Source organism: Oenanthe melanoleuca, chromosome 25 (assembly GCF_029582105.1).
Source record: "Oenanthe melanoleuca isolate GR-GAL-2019-014 chromosome 25, OMel1.0, whole genome shotgun sequence".
In the NCBI taxonomy this organism is placed as follows: Eukaryota; Metazoa; Chordata; class Aves; order Passeriformes; family Muscicapidae; genus Oenanthe; species Oenanthe melanoleuca.
Window position 1 is genome coordinate 9,642,428 of NC_079358.1, and position 13,159 is coordinate 9,655,586.

A 13,159-nucleotide genomic window follows, 5' to 3' on the forward strand; every position below is an offset into this window, starting at 1 on the left:
AAACATATTTGACACCATGGTGCCCCTTGGGACCAAGAGGCCATTGTGACACTGTGGAACCAAGGAGAGCATTGCTGCACTGTGAGACCTCATGGAACCAAGGATCCACTGTGACACTGCAGGGCCCAAGTGTCCAAGGGACTTTGTGACACAAAACTGTCCCATGGAACCAGAGGGACACTGTGGAACTGGGAGGCCTCATGATATCCTGGAGACCAGAGTGACATTCTAGGCCCACATGGAACTTTGGTGAGACAAAGGTGGCTGGGAGTGTTGAAATGATGGAGGGTTGCAGTGCCCTGCAGAAGGTCTTTTATGTGATTCCCTGAAACCACCCTTGGAGCAGTTGCAGGATGATCCCTGGGCCTCCTCTTCAGAAGGTCCAGCAACCCAGGTCCCTCAGTTTCTCCACACAGCCCAAAGCCCATCCTGTCAGTCCTGCAGAGCCTCTCCAGCCCCTCCTCACTGCCCAGAACAGGGAGCCCCACACCCAGACACACCAGTCCAGATGTGCCCCCCTGGCCTGTGGTGCCTCTGGCAGGGGAACAGCACGAGGCACTGCAGGACCCTGCAGACAATTCCTGAAGCCCTTATAGGATGATCCTGCTCTCCAAGGGATGTTCCCATGGTGCCAACACAGGATCTGAAATGAGGAGTGAGGCCAGTGAGGAAAGGGCAAACAGGGATGGGCTGTTTGAGGGGGAGGGGACAAAAATGTAGAACAGTAAGAAATTGTACCAGGAAAGGGTAAAGAAAACAAAGGTGAAGGAAAGGAAATGCTCAGGGCAGTTTGGGGGTGGTGGACCAGGCAGCCCTGGCTCTGAGCAACAATGTCTGCAGTGCGACAGGAAACTCACAGCTCATGGGAAGAAACTTTCTGGCTGACTGCAGAGGCCACGACAAACCTGAGTGGTTTCCCTTGTGTCCCCTAGCCCTTGCTGGCCCCAGAGGCTGATGGCATTTGTGCTCACTCAGCTCCATCTCCCCACAGCAGCACCATGGGGGTGCTGACGCCTGCTCTGTGCAGTGCAAACAGGGGCTCCTGAGCCAGTGCTGCCATGTCTGTGCCTGCAAGGATGGGGCCCCTGTGTGAGCTGGGGGAGAGGCCAGGGCTGCAGAGGGGGGATGTTGTTGGCAGGTGCATGAGGACGCTCTGGGACGCTGCCCTGGGCTGTCCAGCGCAGTGGGGATGGATCAGCCCCTGCTCTGCTGCTCCTTGCCAGGCTCTCCCCCTTGCAGGGACCTTGCAGAGCACCAGCCATGCTGTTTGCCCCCAGCCTGCCCACGGCCAGCCTGGGGCTGCTCACGGGGGTTTTCTCTGCTCAGCATTGGCCTGGCCAAGTGTTGTGGAGAGAGCCTGGCCAAGGAGCCTGGAGCCCCCAGGCCCTGCCCTGAGGCGTCAGCGCTGCCCCAGCAGTGCCCATGGCCTGTCCCTGCTGCAGCCCCGGCACTGCCACCCCCAGGGCTGTGCCCGGCCCCGAGAGCACTCAGGCCCTGCAGCAACACGAGGGGCAGGAGGGCAGCGGGGCAGTGGCACGGGAGCAGCTCTGGCAACACCAAGTGCTGCTGCTGCTGGGCACAGCTGCTGTGCCAGCACTGATCTGCCCCAGCTCTGCACACAGACATTGCTGCTGCAGCTCCAGGGAAGGGAACAGAAGGGGCAGCTCTGGTGAAACTTTTCTGGGATATCCTTTTGTTTGTTTCAAGCCAATGATGGCAGAGCTCTTCATATACAGATTTTGAAGGTTACTGTTAATTTGGAGAGAAACAAAATGAGAAATGGTGTAAATAATGGCAATTCTTAGTGGGCAATATTAAAAAACTAAAAGGAAATTTTAAAAAACTGACCACCAAACTCTAAAAGCAATATCAAAAGTTATTTTTATTACAAGTCACTTACAGTAACTGACTAGCAGTTTAATGTTCCCGAAGGCATCCTGTCATCTCTCTCCACAGTGCTGCCTTGAGCTCCTGGTTCCTCAGGCTGTAGATGAGGGGGTTCAGGGCTGGAGGCACCACCGAGTACAGAACTGACAGTGCAAGGTCCAGGGATGGAGAGGAGATGGAGGGGGGCTTCAGGTAGGCAAAGAATGCTGTGCTGAGGAACAGGGAGAGCACGGCCAGGTGAGGGAGGCAGGTGGAAAAGGCTTTGTGCCGTCCCTGCTCAGAGGGGATCCTCAGCACAGCCCTGAAGATCTGCACATGGGAGAAAACAATGAACACAAAGCATCCAGAAGTTAAACAGACACTAACAGCAAGAAGCCCAAGTTCCCTGAGGTTGGAGCGTGAGCAGGAGAGTTTGAGGATGTGTGGGATTTCACAGAAGAACTGGCCCAGGGCATTGCCATGGCACAGGGGCAGGGAAAATGTATTGGCTGTATGCAGCAGAGAATTGAGAAAGCCACTGGCCCAGGCAGCTGCTGCCATGTGGGCACAAGCTCTGCTGCCCAGGAGGGTCCCGTAGTGCAGGGGTTTGCAGATGGACACGTAACGGTCGTAGCACATGATGGTCAAGATACCAATTTCTGCTGAAAAGAAGAAGAAAAAGAGAAAGACCTGTGCAGCACATCCTGAGAAGGAGATGGTCCTGGTATCCCAGAGAGAATTGTGCATGGCTTTGGGGACAGTGGTGCAGATGCAGCCCAGGTCAGTGAGGGCCAGGTTGAGCAGGAAGAAGAACATGGGGGTGTGCAGGTGGTGGCCGCAGGCTACGGCGCTGATGATGAGGCCGTTGCCCAGGAGGGCAGCCAGGGAGATGCCCAGGAAGAGGCAGAAGTGCAGGAGCTGCAGCTGCCGCGTGTCTGCCAGTGCCAGCAGGAGGAAGTGGCTGATGGAGCTGCTGTTGGACATTTCCTCACTTTGGCCATGGAGATATGCTGAAGGAGGACACAGCAACAAATCAGGCAAAACTTTGCTGAGAAATGTCCAATCCCCTTCTCCCAGCCCATCATCTCCTTTTCTGAAGATGTTCCTCATGTCTGGTGGTGCTCTGCCAGCCCAGGAGGACACTGAGGACCCCGAGCCCCCAGGCTGAGGGCTGTGCTGGCAGGGAGGGAACACCAGAGCTGTGCTGCTCAGGGCAGTGTCTGCTCTGCAGGGCAGGGCCGGCAGGTGCCACATCTGCCTTGGAGCAGGGCTTCCCTCAGCACTGCCTCCCTCCCTCCCTGCCCATGGCGCTGCTGCTGGAGCTGTCCCAGCCCGAGCTGTTCCTGTGGCCCCGGGCTCCTTCCCTGCCAGAGCTGCTAGAGCCCAGCCCAACCCCTGGGCCAGCTCTGCCCTGCAGCTGCTCGGGGCTGCAGGGATTAAAGAACAGCCCCAGGCACCATGGAAAGGTGATGCTGGATGGATCTGGAGTCTGGGGAGTTGGAGGCACCTGCTGAGGGCCCCAGGAAAACTCAGTGTGATGGTTTAAATGCCTCAGCCTTTTCTCTACCCTGCACAGCTGCTTGCATTGCACCAAGCTAGATTTTGGAAAAGTGGAAGATTCCAGATAAAAGAGACCCAAGCACGAAACCTCTTCCCTGAATGAGCTAGGAAATATCCTCTCAGAAGTTGCCTGAGCATGAGCTGGATCTCTGAGCAGCCCTGGCCCTCACAGCACTCTCTGCATAGCAGCAGGACATGCCCTGGCAGGAGTCACTCCTCGCACACACAGCTCCCCTGGGCTGTCCAAGAGCCCTCAGGGCTGCAGGATCTGCTCTGCAGGACAGCCCTGGGCAGCCCAGGCTGCAGCCCCAGCTTCAGCCCCTGCAGCCGTCCCTGGCAGCAGGAGCCGTCCTGCCCTGTCCCTCTGACGGTGCCCCGGGCAGCCCCTCTCTGCAGCACATCCTCCCCCAAACCAGAAATGGCAGCAGAGCAATCCTTACTGTCATGACTGTCATGGGTCAGCTTTTGGAGACCCCTGCTGCCAGAGATTTACTGTGCAAAAAGTTGTGAAGATTCCTCCATGAATGAGTTCAGAGTTCTCATTCCAGCTGCTTTAACCATCTCTGCTTCACTCCTCCCAGGTACCTGAAGGCATTGCCTTCAGCCCTACTCTGCTGTGTTCCTCCTGAGCAGAGTTACCTCTTTGAAGCTCTTCTCGGTTGCCAAGAGCTTGGGAGTTCTTGCTGTGGCAGGAGCCTGTCCCAGCTGAGCAGCACAGACACAGCACAAGGATTTTAATGACCCTCTCAGGGTTTGGTGCTGTTTACATCAGACTCAGTCCCTGAGAGAGTGCTCAAATCTTCTCAAGAAGTTTCTCACAAACTCAGATTAGAACTGCAAAGTTTCTTGAAGCTTAAAGGTCACAACTGAGAAAATATCCCAAGGTTGAAGTTTGAGCAGAACACTGGAGCACTGATGACAGGTGGGGACAAACAAGGGAAAGGTGTCTCTGATGCTGAGCAAACCTGGATGTGTTTCAGAAATGCAAAGGGCCAAGGCCTGAGCCCCAGCCCCTGGCAAGGCAGATCCTGTTCCTCCCTCATTGCTCAGGGCTCTTCCCAGGGCACTGGGCTCTGGGGATGTGCAATGCCAAGGGCAGGACCATGGGGCGGCCCCTGCCAGGCTGCTGAGCAGGGACAAGGAGGCAATGAGGCCCCAGCACAGCAAGGCTCACTTGTCCCCTGCTGGCCTCAGGCCCAGGGCCAGCAGCCATGGCCCAAGTGCTGCAGGAGTTGGCTCTGGCAGGGCCTTTCAGCTGCTGCCCATCCCTGTGCCCTGTGCAGCCCAGGCCATCCTACGGTGTCCATGCCCTGCGCCTCTGTCCCTGCAGGCTGTTGTCATGCCCCGGCTGCCCCACCACGCTGGTCCCTTCCTTTGCTGACAGCTCTGCCTCCTGCCAGCCTCTGCCTGGCCACACAAGCCTTGGGCTTGATACCAAATGGTATCTGTACGTGTGAGCTTTTAGCACAGGAACCAGGCATGCAGGGGCTGCTTTCCCAGCAGGGATGCTTGGAGGAGAAGAAGATGTCTGTCTCAATGGTGCAATGACACATGAAACAAGGACTGATTCTGGGAACTTGGGATGGCTTTGGATGGAAAAGGGTAAATTGTAGTACACACATGTAGAATCACATGTCCGCATAATTTTAGGAGTTATCCCAAGTTGAATCTTAGGCATGGATAAATTATGTCATCTTTAACATCAAATTAGAGATAAGGAGTGTCATTTTGATATTTTTGGAGATTTGGCGACAGTGGGGCCTCACAGAACCAATGACTCTACTGTGACACTGTGGAGCCTCATGGAAACAAGGGGCCATTTTGATACTTTCTTGCCTCAAGCAAACAGAAGCCATTGTGACACCATAGGGTCACAGGGAGCCAAAGGGCCATTGTGACACTGAGGATGCAAGGAGATCACCGTAACACTGCAGAACCTCATGGAACCAAGGGTCCATTGTTACACTGTGGGGCCATGTGGAACCAAGGGGACCATACAGACAGTGTGGTGCTCCATGAAACAAAGGGGCCATTCTGATACTGCCTGGCCTCATGGAGCCAAGGGGACAATTGTGACACTGTGGGGTCTCATGGAACAATGGAGACTACTATGACACAGAATCACAGAATTAATGAAGTTGGAAAAACCTTTGGGATCATCAAGTCCAACCTATGACTTAACATCACCTCATCAACTAAACCATGGCACTGAGTGACATATCCTGTCTTTTTTTCAATGCTGCCAGGGACAGTGACTCCACCACCTCCCTGGGCAGAAGATTTCAGTGCCCAATCACTCTTTCAGTGAAGAATTTTTTCCTGAAGTCAAACCTAAACTGCCCCTGCCTCATGTTAAGATTGTGTCCACTTGTTATGTCAATGGTTACCTGGAAGAAGAGACCGACCCCCATTTCACTACAAGGTGTGTTCAGGCAGCTGTAGAGAGTCTCACTGGAGACCGTTGTAGCCATTGGGGGCATTGTAGCATGGCAGGACCTCATGGAATCAAGGGGACCACAGTAACAGTGTGGGGCTCCATGGGACGAAGGGGCCATTCTGATACTGTGGAACCAAGGAGGCCACTGTGACACAGGAGGCCCTCATGGAACCAAGGAGACCATGATGACACTTTGAGACCGCATGGAACCAAAGGACCCTTGTGGCACGGCAGGGCCTCAGGGAACCAAGGGCACAAGAGCGACACCATGAGCTCCAAGGGACCAAGAGGGCATTCTCACACTGCAGAACCAAGGAGACCATTGTGACACTATGGGGCATCATAGAACCAAGGGTGCACTGTGACATAGCACAGCCTCATGAAACCATGGAAGCCATTTTTACACTTTGAGGCTTTGTGAAACAAGAGATATTGTGGCATTTCAGGGCATTATTAAATGAAGGAATCCATAGTGACACTGTGGGGCTCATTGGAACCAGGGGACCAATTGTGACACTGTGAGGTCTCATGGAATCAGTGGTCTCTGTTGTGACACTGCAGGGCGTCATGGAATCATGGAGACTATTGTGGCACTTCGCAGCCCCATGGAACCAAGGAGTCCATTGTGACATTACAGGCCCCATAGAACTAAGGATTCATGTAACAGTGTAGGGCCCGTGGAACCAAAGGTCCATTGTGACACTCTGGGGCCTCATGGAATCCTGGAGACCATTGTGACACTTTGAGGCCTTTTTTGAATCAAGGGACTCTGCAGGCCCTTGTGGAACCAAGGAGACTCTTCTGCCATTGTGAGTCCCCATGGAGTCAAGGCTCCATTGTGATACTGCAGTGTGGGAAATGCAGGCACGGAGAGTTCTCAGGGATTTGTGCATACAGGCTTAAAGATAGAGATGAATGCAAGGTTTGACCTGAGACCTTGGAGAAGGCTTAGAGAATTAAAGCATTAAAGTGAAACAGATATAAAGCAAGAATATAAGTTTGTAGTTTGAGTAAAAATATATTTTAAGCAAACAGAAATATGTATTTTGTAAGCAAAGCAATATGTTAAATAAGATAATAAAAGACTTTAAAGTTTAGTAATAGAACCTGTCATAAAGTGTCCAAGTTTAGGACAAAACTGGGGGAAAGCCTCCAAAGGAGCCCCCCAGAATAAGCCCCCCCTCACAATTCCTCCCCCCCACTGGGCTCGGAGAGAATTTTACTCGGGGGGAAAAGTGGAAAAAAACTTGTTTATTAACAAACACAAGAAAAAACACTTCCCAGCAACAGGAAAGTACAATCCCAGATGACAAAAGAAATGTTTTCACCGAAGTGAGAGACAGTCGCTGCTGGGAAGGGCGAGAAGCTTCTTGGGCAGGCTCCGGAGGCAGTCTCTGATGTCCAGGTCCCGTCCGGAGCTGGTACAGATCTTGGAGCTGAACGAGAGAAGGGGGAGGGGAAGGCAGCAGCCAAGGCAGAGCAGGGGCAGAGCCAGGGCAGAAGCAGTAGGGCAGAAGCAGTAGGGCAGAAGCAGCGGGGCAGAAGCAGCGGCCGGGGTAGCTAGCAAGCGCGCAGCAAGCAGCAGCAGTAGCCGGGCAGCAGCAGCGAGCCAAGCAGCACAGCCCCCCAGGGCACCACCCCCCCCCGGTGGGGGGGAAAGGGCACCAGTGGCAGCTCCATGCAGACAGCGAGGTGTGGGGGCGGGAGAGGAGCAGACATAACACCAACCCAGAACATTCCACCCCTTATCCCACATCGTGAACGTTATACACGATTGGGATATACACCCACTAACTACAACGTAAAAGCTTTCATCCGACTTGCTCAAACCTTCATCACTTACACATTTCCTCTCATTTCACTTACTCAGACCTTCAACACTTACATATGTCTTTCTGTCTCATCCTACAATCAGTTCTCCCTGTGGTATACACCGTGTTGTTCCATCTTCCTGCATTATCCACCACGTGCATCCTGGTCCTTGAGCAAAGACAATCCCACAAATGGGTTTGCCTGTACTCGAGGCAGGATTAACCCATACTGCCTTTCCTAACAGACCTCTGACATGGGCCACTGGGACTTTATCTCCATCCACTGTATTAAGGGAGTCAGACTGGGCAGGACCTCCTCGGTTGATGGAACCTCTGGTGTTAACTAACCAAGTAGCCTTTGCTAGATGTTGTTCCCAGTTTTTAAAGGACCCCCCACCCAATGCCTTCAAGGTGGTTTTCAGTAATCCATTGTACCTTTCCACTTTACCTGCAGCTGGTGCATGGTAAGGGATGTGGTACACCCACTCAATACAGTGTTCTCTAGCCCAGGTGTTAATGAGATTGTTCTTAAAATGAGTCCCATTGTCTGACTCGATTCTCTCAGGGGTTCCATGCCTCCACAGGACCTGCTTTTCCAGGCCCAGGATGGTGTTGCGGGCTGTAGCATGAGACACTGGGTACATCTCTAACCATCCAGTTGTGGCTTCCACCATGGTCAGGACATAGCGCTTGCCCTGGTGGGTCTGAGGCAGTGTGATGTAATCAATCTGCCAGGACTCTCCGTACTTGTACTTAGACCACCGCCCCCCATACCAGAGGGGCTTCACCCGCTTGGCTTGCTTGATGGCAGCGCACGTGTCACAGTCGTGGATAACCTGAGAGATGCTGTCCATGGTTAGATCCACCTCTCGGTCTCGTGCCCACTTATAGGTGGCATCTCTGCCCTGATGACCCGAGGCATCATGGGCCCATCGAGCTAGGAACAACTCTCCCTTGTGTTCCCAATCTAAGTCTATCTTCGACACCCCTATCCTTGCAGCTTGATCTACTTGCTGATTATTTTGCTGCTTCTCATTGGCTCTATTTTTGGGGACATGGGCATCTACATGGTGAACTTTCACAGGTAGTCTCTCTAATCGAGTAGCGATGTCTTTCCACTCTTCAGCAGCCCAAATTGGTTTTCCTCTGCACTGCCAGTTCGCCTCTTTCCACCTCTTCAACCATCCCCACAGAGCATTGGCTACCACCCAGGAATCAGTGTACAAATAGAGTTTCGGCCATTTCTCTCTCTCTGCGATGTTAAGGGCCAGTTGGACAGCTTTGAGTTCGGAGAATTGACTGGATCCACCCTCTCCTTCGGTGGCCTCTGCAACCCGTCGTGTGGGGCTCCATACAGCCACTTTCCATCTCCGGTTCATCCCCACGACGTGACAGGAGCCATCAGTGAATAGAGCATAGCGTGTTTCCTCTGCCGGTAGCTCGTTGTATGGTGGAGCTTCTTCAGCCCGTGTCACTGGTTCTTCTTCTTCATCCGTGACACCGAAACTTTCACCTTCGGGCCAGTTTGTAATTATTTCCAGAATCCCAGGATGATTTAGTTTCCCGATTCTGGCATGCTGAGTGATAAGGGCTATCCACTTGCTCCATGTGGCACTGGTGGCATGGTGGGTTGAGGGAACCTTTCCGCTGAACATCCACCCCAGCACCGGTAGTCGGGGTGCCAGGAGAAGCTGTGCTTCCGTACCAATGACTTCTGAAGCGGCTTGGACTCCCTCGTAGGCGGCCAAAATTTCCTTCTCCGTTGGGGTGTAATTGCCCTCAGACCCTCTGTAACTTCTGCTCCAAAATCCCAGGGGTCGGCCTCGGGTTTCACCAGACACTTTCTGCCACAGGCTCCAGGACAGACCATGGTTCCCAGCTGCAGAGTACAGTACGTTCTTTACATCTGGTCCTGTCCTGACTGGGCCAAGAGCTACCGCATGGGCAATCTCCTGTTTAATCTGGGCGAAAGCTTGCTGTTGTTCAGGGCCCCAGTGGAAATCGTTCTTCTTGCGAGTGACCTGGTAGAGAGGGCTCACAATTTGGCTGTACTCAGGGATGTGCATTCTCCAAAAGCCTATGGCACCTAGGAAAGCTTGTGTCTCCTTGTTAGTAGGTGGGGACATAGCTGTAATTTTGTTAATGACATCGGTAGGAATCTGACGCCGTCCATCTTGCCACTTCACTCCCAGGAACTGGATCTCACGCGCAGGTCCCTTAACCTTACTCTTCTTGATGGCGAAGCCAGCTTCCAGGAGGATTTGGATAATTTTCTCTCCTTTCTCAAACACTTCTGCTGCTGTGTTCCCCCATATGATGATGTCATCAATATATTGTAGATGTTCCGGAGCCTCACCCTTTTCCAGTGCAGCCTGAATCAGTCCATGACAGATGGTGGGACTGTGTTTCCACCCCTGGGGCAGTCGGTTCCAGGGGTACTGTATGCCCCTCCAGGTGAAAGCAAACTGAGGTCTGCACTCTGCAGCCAGAGGAATGGAGATGTCAATGGTGGCATACCACCTTGCTGCCTTGGACTCCAGCTCGTACTGCAGCTCCAGCATGTCCGGCACGGCAGCGCTCAGCGGTGGAGTCACTTCATTCAAGGCACGATAGTCCAGAGTCAATCTCCATTCCCCATCAGATTTTCGCACAGGCCAGATGGGGCTGTTGAAGGGTGAGTGGGTTTTGCTGACCACCCCTTGGCTCTCCAGCTCTCGGATCATCTTGTGGATGGGGATCACAGCATCGCGAGTTGTTCTATATTGCCGGCGATGTACTATTGAAGTGGCAATTGGCACCTGTTGCTCTTCTCCTTTCAGAAGTCCTACTGTAATGGGATTCTCAGCTAGTCCAGGCAGGGTGTTCAATTGCCGGATGTGTTCTGCCATTACAGCCGCTATCCCGAATGCCACTTCAGGCCTTTTGGGTCCTTAAAATACCCGCTCCGAAGGTAATCTATGCCTAAGATACATGGGGCCTCTGGACCAGTCACAATAAGATGTTTCTTCCATTCCCTTCCAGTTAAACTCACTTCAGCTTCCACCAGGGTGAAGTCCTGCGAGCCACCTGTTACACCAGCAATAGAAATGGATTCTTTCCCCACATATCTTGATGGAATTATCGTGCATTGGGCACCTGTGTCAACTAAAGCTCTGTACTTCTGTGGTTTCGATGTGCCAGGCCACCGAATCCACACAGTCCAAAAGACACGATTCTCCCTCGCCTCACCCTGGCTAGAGGCAGGGCCCCTCTAAGCCTGTTTATCTTTCTTCCCTGGGGAATGCATCTTAGAAGTTCCTTCGAGAGGGTCAGACATGTCATTATCACTATCATATTTGGCACTTTGGGTACGGGCAACAGGAGCAGCTCTCCTTCGGGTGGAACTTCCTCTTTCAATCTTGCCTTCCTTCAAATCCCTCACCCGTCATGCCAGAGCAGCCGTAGGCTTTCCATCCCACCTCCTCATGTTCTCTCCAGAATCCTGCAGGAAAAACCATCACTCGGCCCGGGGAGTATACCTCCTCACCCCATCGGGAGAACATCTACGTTGAGTGCCAGGACATCTAATTTGCACAGCTGAAATTTGGAGGAGGTCCTCCTTAATTTCCTCCCTGAGCCTCTTATGATTTTCCTCTATCTTGTCCTCTAAATTTTGTAATCGTGTTTCCACGGCGGCGATTCTGGCATGGGTTGGGCCATGCACAGCATCCGCGTATGCCCGGAGCTTCTTCGCCATGTCCAGCACCGTTTCATAGATCTCTTCACGCTTCATTATTGCCAAAGCAGACGCATATCCAGATGGCCCGAGTCGCACCAGCTTCCTCCACATTACCAGGGTGCATGGTACCAGGTCTGGGTTCCTAGTTGTTATATCATCTGAAAAAATAATCTCCGCTACTGCCATCTCCCTCAGACGTTGGATCCCTTGCTCTATGGTTTTCCACTTGGTCTGCTGCATATACAGGTCATCGGCACACAGATATCTTTGTGCTACGCTGTCTAAAACACGTGCCCAGAGGCTTTGAGGGTTAGCCTCCCTCATCATACCTTGATCGATGACCGGATCATGAGACAGGGGTCCCAGGTGTCTCACTTCAGTGCCATCTAAGATGGTAGCCTCGCCTGCCGCATCCCAAAGCTGGACCAGCCAACTAATTATGGATTCATCAGGCTGTCTTGTATAATCCTTTCTTAAACCCCGAAGATCTTTTAGGGAAAGGGACTCATTAGTAGTCTCTGATCTCACACCCGTTGTTTTAACTCTTGATTTTATATCAGGAGGCGTTGAAGGTCCTTCTCCTGCATCCTCATCATCATCCTCCACTGGCCGATCGGTCTTCTTGGTGCACTTCCCACTCCTTGTACTAGTAGCCACAGCCATGGGTTGAAGCTTACTTTCTAATTTCGTCTCTGTCCTCAAGCCTGGGGTGCTAACTACAGCCTGAGTAGCTGGCATAGTAGCTATGTTATCTCCCTGTTCCCTTTCCTTTGTTTGTTGTTCTCCACTATCTAACAGGGTACGATAAGCATACGCCAGAGCCCAGCTCACTGCAGTAATCTTTTTTTCCCTAGAGCTATTGTGGCATTTCACTCAAATATTTTACCACCTCAGCCGGGTTCTGAATTTGCTCATGTGAAAAATCCCAAACCATAGGATCAGAAAATTCCTTTAACATCTGGCCCAGGTCCTGCCATTTTCCACACCACTCAGGACTCCTCACACTTTGTCCTGCTGCTAAATCAGGAGTCGCACCAGCACCTCTAGAAATCTCAGCCCTGATTTTATATAAACTGTAAACCGTGTAGAGGAAACTTACAACATTAAACATCAGAAAGATGATCTCTTTAATACTAAAGAACTGCACATATCCTAATAACGATGTAAAAAATTCAGAGGAGACAAAGGGAAGCAAAGGCTGAAAAGCCTCCTCCCCTGCTTCTCCTCTAACAAACTGGATGCATATCCATAACCAGGATCCAGAAGATATCCCTGGAACCGATTCCAGCATCTTCATAAACCTCTTACAAGCCATTGCAACCAAGCCCAGTCCAATCAATATTTTGGTCATTATCCCTCTAGTATAAAAACTACAAATAAGGGACAGTACTGGAGCTATTTCCGGGCAGGAAAATAACCCCAGAGACCAAAGAGGCATTAAAACCTCAAAAAACCCCAGTACCCAGAACCACATACTGAAATCCATTCCAAACAGCATTATGTATAGTTACACAGTTTTTTCCACTTTCTTCGTTTCCCCGTACGGGCCACCAAATTATTTGTCCAAGTTTAGGACAAAACTGGGGGAAAGCCTCCAAAGGAGCCCCCCAGAATAAACCCCCCTCACAATTCCTCCCCCCCACTGGGCTCGGAGAGAATTTTACTCAGGGGGAAAAGTGGAAAAAAACTTGTTTATTAACAAACACAAGAAAAAACACTTCCCAGCAACAGGAAAGTACAATCCCAGATGACAAAAGAAATGTTTTC

The 13,159-nt window shown here is 52.0% G+C and overlaps 1 protein-coding gene across 1 annotated transcript; it reads right to left on the reverse strand.

The window, feature by feature from the left end:
• Positions 1-853: 853 nt before the first annotated feature.
• LOC130263070 (olfactory receptor 14J1-like) lies at positions 854-2,850 on the reverse strand. The gene is made up of 2 exons (XM_056510541.1): positions 1,955-2,850; positions 854-881 (listed from the first exon to the last, which is right to left on the reverse strand). The coding sequence occupies exons 1-2, from the start codon at positions 2,848-2,850 to the stop codon at positions 854-856; spliced, it is 924 nt and encodes a 307-aa protein (XP_056366516.1).
• Between the last annotated feature and the right edge of the window lie 10,309 nt (positions 2,851-13,159).